The sequence below is a fragment of the Nicotiana attenuata genome, unplaced genomic scaffold (genome assembly GCF_001879085.1).
Source record: "Nicotiana attenuata strain UT unplaced genomic scaffold, NIATTr2, whole genome shotgun sequence".
NCBI lineage: Eukaryota > Viridiplantae > Streptophyta > Magnoliopsida > Solanales > Solanaceae > Nicotiana > Nicotiana attenuata.
Window position 1 is genome coordinate 23,719 of NW_017674491.1, and position 8,155 is coordinate 31,873.

The following is an 8,155-nucleotide window of genomic DNA, read 5'->3' on the forward strand; positions in this document are numbered from 1 at the left end:
CATATAAATTCTATTTATGGGGAGATATCTATATAATCATATGAACTAACTCGATCGCTCTATATATCTTGTTTTAGTCTTATCATTTCTTTCGTTGATAATGGATAAAGAAGCAGCTGGATCATCTCAAGTTGCAAAGCCACCTCCCAACACAGGGACAATGATTCCTCTTATTCCTCCTCCGTCAATGGTGAGAATGGTTATCAGTGTCCCTGTGTTGGGAGGTGGCTTTGCAACTTGAGATGATCCAGCTGCTTCTTTATCCATTATCAACGAAAGAAATGATAAGACTAAAACAAGATATATAGAGCGATCGAGTTAGTTCATATGATTATATAGATATCTCCCCATAAATAGAATTTATATGCAGTCTTCTCAAAGATGATAATCATAAATAAAGAGGGAAATAAACAAAGAAACTATTAATAGTGTATTTGTCAATGATCAGTATGGAACTGGTCTTTGAAGAGCTTAAGATTCAATTTTGAATTGATAATAAACATCATGGAAGCAACCATCTGAACAAATCTATTTGTTCTTCTTTGTTATTTTANATATCTTGATTTTTTTTAAAACTCCGGCCACCTTGCGTGTACCGCGATTATTTCACATAGACTACATCCATGGATGCATATATATATCTTGACTTCTATAGCATAAAAATTTTGGACGCAGTGGACCATTTGCTGGGCTGATTAATCTAACCAAAGCAATGGGCGGACCTAAATATGATGGGAAGTATCTTCATAAACTTATAAAGGGACTCCTACGGGGCACCAAGTTGCATGATACATTAACTGCCATCGTAATTCCATCTTTTGACATCAAGAAACTTCAGCCAGTTATCTTCAGCTCATATGAGGTACGCCTTTTATATATACCTCGATTCAATCCTGCTTTTGTTTCTTTTTGTATTCTTTGGATGATTTTATAAGGTAATTCTACACACTGATAGCGTACAAGAATTTTTTGCCCTATCGATCATTGCAGATAATAAGTAAAATTAGCAATTTGAAAAATACAATGATAGTGTTTCAAAATTGTAAGGGTGCGTACGTAAGCCGAGTACTTAACTATTTTAACCCTCTTGTAGGCAATCTCGCGACCTGATTTGGATGCAGAACTGGCGGACATTTGCATTAGTACCTCGGCAGCGCCAACTTTTCTACCTGCCCATAGTTTCAAGAACAAGGATGCTGATAATAATGAACGGGAATTCAACTTAATTGATGGTGGTGTGGCTGCTAATAACCCAGTAAGTATATAGGATAGTAAATAAAATTCTTGGATCGGTATTGAGAGTAGACAATTTGATAGTAATTGACTCTTTTGTTGATGTATGTGATGAATTTAGACTTTGGTCGCAATTGGTGAGGTGACCAAGCAAGTATTGCTGCAGCACGTAGACTTATTCCCTATCAAGCCAATGGATTATGGTCGTTTTCTGGTAATATCACTTGGCACAGGCAATGCAAAGAACGAGCACAAATACAATGCCCAAAAGGCTGCCAAGTGGGGATTACTTAGCTGGCTATTTAATGACAACTCTACACCAATCATAGATGCTTTTAATCACGCAAGTGCTGATATGGTTGATTTTCACAACTTTGTGGTTTTCAAAGCTCTTCACTCGGACGATAAGTACCTTCGTATCCAGGTAAACCCGAGCCTTTGGGTTGACTTTGATCAGCAGCTATAATTTCTTGCCATTTGCTATATACTAGTATAAGAGACTACCATAACTTTAATTTTACTTGATACAACATTTGTGTGATACCAGGATGACGACTTGACGGGGAACTTGGCCTCAGTTGACATAGCCACAAAGGAAAACTTACAAGGCCTCGTCAAGGTAGGAGAACTTCTGCTGGAAAAGACAGTTTCAAAGATTAACCTGGACAAAGGAGTTTATGAGGAAGTTGAAAATGGAGGAACCAACAAGGAAGCTCTTCAGAGGTACACGCGCAGGGACATGGATTCATGTCTGCCATTTACAGTTGAATGGTTGAATATACACACACACACACAAACTTTACAAGAAAGAACTCCTGATCAAATACTAACTAGTGCCTCTTGTCTTGTTTTAAAATCTTGCAGGTTTGCGAAGATACTGTCGGACGAGAGAAAATTCCGCGAGTCCAATGCCAGTAGCCGGTTGGTCTAGATGCCATTGTGTTGTCACCCTATTTATTGCTAGAGTCTGCAGCGTGAATATCTTATGTATTTCAGTTCAATGATGTTCCTACTTTACCATTCCTATTGTTCCTGTATATGTTGGTGGAATTAAAGTTTTAGAGGGTGTTCGGCTAAGCTTATAAGTTCGTTAAACTAGCTTATAAGCACTTTTCGGCTTATATACGCGTTTGATAAAGTTAAAAGTGCTTATAAGTCAAAAATAAGCCAAAAGCCATAAGCTGGTCACCCCAGCTGAATTTTTAGCTTATAAGCACTTTAAGTTTGACTAAGATTTTTACTATTTTATCCTTAAAATATTCGTTTTTTGGAACAAAACTCTTACATCCATACTTAGTTACTTACTGCTCAAGTACTGTTTCAACCTCCCCCCAAGTCTGCAATTCTCATTGACTATTTAAGATAAGCAAATTCTCATTGATTGTGTATTAATCTTTGAATTATATGTAATAAACGAGGACATATTAAATTTTTGGTGTATTGCTTTCTAAGTGTTTTGGTGATGAAGACAATGTTAGTTTGTTTCTCTTCAAATATTTTGTCCTATTTAGGTTTATTTTTTGCTGAGAAACTTTTGTCAATTTATTAATTATTATAACTTATGATTATATGCTTTTCATAAAATAAATTATATTTATCATAAAAGTTATCTTATCTAAGCACAGTTGTATTCAAAATAAAATGACAAATAGAATAATTGTATTTGAATCGATCTGGAATCTAAAATTTTGAAGAAATTACGCCCTTATAGGTGTAAACAGTTCCAAGGTTATTTAAGTCATTTTAACAGAAAAAGAGCTTATCAGCATTTTTTTATCAAATACTGCAACAGCTTATTATCAATCTCAGCACTTGTATCCAAACACATAATTGCTTATTTATTAAATCAGTTTCTAACACTTAAAAGTGCTTTTTAGCACCTAATGCTTATCAACTACTTCAAAATCAGCTAATCCAAACGGGCTCTTAGTTATCATTCTACATCGGTCAATATTGCAAGATGGCAAAACTTTCCTATAAATACATGTGTCATCATTTGTTTACTTGAATTTTAATTACCTATGCTTCTCCTCGAATCTTTTTTTTTTTTTGGTTTTTCATCCGGTGTCCGGTGTCCGGTTCCCACATAGAAGCCCGATTATATCCGGATTCACGCCGCGTAGGACCCCATTCAGGGGGAAGCGCTCCCTACCAAGGATTTTTCTATATCCACGACTCGCATCCGAGACCCCTGATTAAAAGAAAAGCAGCCCCATCCGCTTCAGCACATTCTTTGGTGACTAAACTCCAAAAGCAAAGATAACTAAACTTGATATAGATACAAAGTACAAACAATATTGCAACAGTAAACGCACAATAAAAAGAAGTACATCTATAAGATTCTGTAATTTAGAGCATTTAGTCGGAACACTAAGAGATTCAACTTTTTGATCCCCTGGATTGCTCCGCCCAAGTAAATATGGCGACAGACACATGAGTTTAAGCTCATTTATGGACGGGTATTTACAGAGAACTTCGCATAACCTATGTGCCTCTCATCAACCAATTTCAAACTTGACGCGGAAAGGTTACATATAAAGACATCCCCTTTCCCCTTCTTTTTCACCCCTAGCTTTTATAAGTTATTACATCCCCTTTCAGCCAGTAATAAGCCTCACAGGTAAGAATTTATGGTACAATAAATAAACGTAACAAATAAACGAATATCACTGTTCCACTATATTCTAGGAACTACGCGAATATCTGCTGAATGACCGTTGTATTGTGCAAGGAGATGAATTGCATCTGCTCTGGGCAATGCCAGAAATTCCTGCACCAAATATTCATAAATAAGTAACAGTTGCACCGAAAACCTGCTAAAATGGCACGTGATGAGAACACCTAGAAAATTAACATAATTTGCTGATTCAAGCAGCACACGGCGACAGGGGGAGATACGCATCAGTAAAATAACATCAACAACATAGTCTTCTACAACAGGTTCATCGAGATGCAATAACAAGGTTAGAGTTAGAGCCAAGCTTGTAAACCAGAACAAAACTCACCATAACTTTTAGTATTGCACTTTCATCACATCCAACATCTCTGTCTGATGACAGGGTTGGACTTCCATCTTCTTGTTTCCTATTATTTGAGGAACCAGTAACTCGAGATGATCCATCGCCGCTCATGTACCAAACCAATTGTGTTACATTATCTATAAAACAAACCAAACTAACAAAAGTCAAGTTTTTCAATCTCGATTTTTCAAGGTAATTTTGCAGTAAAACCTTCATAACCCAAACATATAATTTGTGCTTCAAATATTTCTTTAATCCTAGTAAGATACAACTATATAAGGTGTTTCCTAAGAAAATAACACAAAATGTGAAATGAGTCATGACATTGTACTAAAATAACGATAAAGAAAATGAAATGACATAAAAATAGATATTGCTAATCAATAAGCCATAATAAAAATAAACATAATATAAAAGTACTAAACACGCTAAAATAAGTATTAAGTACATGACTAAACATTAAAGAAAAATAGAACTAAGTAATGCATTTTACTGTCTAAACCAATGCAAAACTAAAAAATATATATATCCAACACTACTTTCATTCCTATTGTTAAACTAATTTTTTTTGTTAGCATTAATTATTATTGATTAAGTTTTGCTTTGGGCTTTATTTAAGTTATTAACATCTATGATCTATAAAACTTATTGGACCGTTCAAAAATTCTAGGTCCTAGCTTGAAATAATATGTTTAAAGAGAAAAACTATGAAGAAGTTTAAAAAATATTTAAAAATTAAACTACAATAAATAATTTTTTATATATAATACTTTTAAAAATTGTATACATGTGATGTGGGGTTGGTTTGGTTTCAGTTTGCCTTTTTCTTTTTAGTCAAAACAAACTAATTATGGCCGATTTTTTTAATATCATTCCAAATTAAATCAAACCGCTACTCAAATTTTTTTTTTCCGATTTAATACGAATTATCTATTTGGTGCAATTCGTAGTTTTCTCTGCATACCCCTCTAAAATGATAACGCATTCATTTGAATAAGGTACTTTTCTATGTTGAGTCTCCCACATCGACTAAGGGATGGGGGACTTGGTCTCCTTATATGGCTTGGGTAATCCTCATCTCATGAGCTAGCTTTTAGGGTTGAGTTAGGCCCAATGTCCATATCTTATCATGGTATCAGAGCCGAACCCGTCCCAATTATTTCACCGATGTTGGGCCCCCATATTATATTGTCCACGTTGAGTCTCCCACATCGGCTAAGGGATGGGGGACTTGGTCTCCTTATATGGCTTGAACAATCCTCACCTCATAAGCTAGCTTTTGAGGTTGAGTTAGGCCTAATGTCCATATCTTATCATTCTACCCCAAGACAAATGTACACGTGAAAAGAGAAAGAGGGCAAGTTGAGGTCAAGTCAAGTCAACTTGTAAGCTATAGCTTAGTGTTGCAGTTAATATGAAAGTTATCCTTAAGGATAAGATTTTCTTTTTCTATGAAATTGAAACTGAAGAAACAAGTCACTAAAAAGTTGTTTATGTTTAGAATATCTGAAGTTGAAGTCAACCAAATTGTGTACGCACTATATGTCCATACGAAAGGTTTCGCAATTGGAGAAACGCAATCCGCAATCCACACGAAGCCACAACTAGCTGTAATTTGCGTATGTGCTGACTTTTTAATTAGGATAAATCATGTGACACAAAACTAAAGATATCAAAATGCAAAGGATGCTCCTCTGATGAAAACGTATAATTGTCTGTTAAATGATCTAATAGTGGAAAAAGGGTTTAAACTCAGTTCAAAGTTAAAATTCTTCATCATCTGATTGGCATTTTGACAATTTTGACAACCCTTGGTTTTTTTCCAAGGGTTTTGTTTGAACCGGGTGTAGTTAGTTTTAATTTTTTTTGGAGCAGGAAACCTTGTGTTGTGATTTGAAATGTAAGCAATATCCCTTGACTGTATTATGCCTTGAGAATAGTAAGTGCTTTAATTGTGACGCTTAGGCTAAGTTTTTGACTCTTGTATAAGTACCTTAAATTGTATGATCTTGACTTGCTTAACTACTTTGACTAGAGTGTCTTGATGAGTCCGATCTTGAGTGAGTTATGTGCCATTTGTGTGTGAGGTTTGGTGTTATTCAGTGTAGTGTTTTTGATGTCTAGAACTTGCCTAGTGTGTTTGCAAAGCGAAATAGTAGTTTTGTTCAGTCTTGGAAGAGATATAGTCATTTGTTTGTTAAGCCACATATATGCTATTACCCACCTAATTGCTATGTATCTTAGTTAACTCCTTTGAGCCTGTAGTCTCGTTTCTTTGGCAACCACATTACAAGCCTTACCCATTTGTTTGAATTGACTATCTATTGAACTTTGTACCTCTCGTGAGCACTTAAATTGTTATGAACTTTTTAAAAGTTTAAGTGTGGGGTGGTTGGTTTGGTTTTTCAGTAAAACTATTGAAGTAAGGAGAAATGTGCAATGTTTTGAAAAAGTAAGAGCCGCCTGAATTGAAAAGAAAAAAAAAGAAAAAAGAATATAGTATATTGGTGTGAAAAATATTTCTTGTTAAGTGGCAACTCTTGATGTAATTGTGCTTAAAGAAGTAGGAGTTAATATATATTGAGGTGAAGGTGGAGTCATGGTTTGACATAAGTGTGGAGTTTTGAATGTTAAATTGTACGTATTAAAGTGCTTAAGGAGTTGTAGTCACTCTTATATCTAAATATATCCTACCCGTCTCGCAGCCTACATCACAACCAAGTTAAGTCCTACTTGATCCTTGACTGAATGACCTCAATTAGTAGAGTAGTACATTACAGACAAGCTTATGGTATGTCTTTTGTCACATGAATGTCACTTCTGAGAGAGAGTGAATTCTTTCTATCCTGAGTTCCTAATTGTTATAAACTTTATTATGTGTGTAACTACTCTCTATTATTGTGTGAGGGCACATAATTCACGAAGTAAAGGTAATGTAGTTGACCTCTATGTTATAGTAAATGAGAAGGTTGTGAAAAATGTGTGGTGCTTTTGAGTCAACTCTTGAGGCGAGGATGTTACGGTATTGTGTTTAATTTGTTTTATTATTCTTGGTGTGGTGAGTTAGGAGACTTGTTTAGAAAGGTCGTGTCTATATGAAGTGTAATTTGATTGCTCGAGGACGAATATGGTTTAAGTGTGGGGTGTTGATGGTAGGTTAGAAACCCGTATTTTAGCCGTATTTTGCACAATAATTACTACACTTTAGTGGTGTTTGAGCTTAAATGATGGTAATTTGCACTTATTACGTGTTTTATGCCTTGTAGGAAATGATTCCGAGTTAAGAAGATAATTTGGAGCTAAATCGAACAATTTGAAGCTTTAAAGTCCGAATAGAAGCCCAAAGAATTAAATGGGTATCACGTTCAAATATTGAGGACCGAATACACATGTAAAAGATAGAGGAAAAATGTTTAAAGCCATCTAAATGGCCCATCATGGCATGGTAACCAAAATGGGGGACAAGGTGACAATATGGGCTCCACGTGCCTAACTTTCTTAAAGAATTCAACGTGCCTAAATTGCTTAAGGAATACAACGTGCTTTCAATGAAAAGATTCATCAAGCATAAAACGCAAAGCTGTAGACGAAAAGCACTACTACCGCACCGCATGGAGCGATGCGAGGCACGACGAGGTAGTGCAGAATGTGGCCAGATTGTATTCGCAAAGTGTTTTGTAATTTATCACACGCGCGGCGTGACACGGTAGCCTAAAAATGTTAGAGTGACTTCCCATTTTCGCTAAAAAAGGATAGTTTTGTCCAGGGATTAACTGAGGATGGCTTAAATACACGGGAAAACACCATTTTTGGCACTTTTGAGACATTCTTGACCTAAGGAGGCTAAGGAGGCTTGGGAAGAACACAAGCACAAGGATTTCATCATTCCTTCCCCACTCAAG

The 8,155-nt window shown here is 35.6% G+C and overlaps 1 protein-coding gene across 1 annotated transcript; it reads left to right on the top strand.

The window, feature by feature from the left end:
* Positions 1–644: 644 nt before the first annotated feature.
* On the top strand, positions 645–2,310 carry LOC109218763 (patatin-like protein 3). Its single transcript, XM_019383147.1, has 5 exons — positions 645–862; positions 1,094–1,255; positions 1,355–1,657; positions 1,781–1,956; positions 2,098–2,310. The coding sequence occupies exons 1-5, from the start codon at positions 713–715 to the stop codon at positions 2,162–2,164; spliced, it is 858 nt and encodes a 285-aa protein (XP_019238692.1). The 5' UTR covers positions 645–712; the 3' UTR covers positions 2,165–2,310.
* Positions 2,311–8,155: the final 5,845 nt, after the last annotated feature.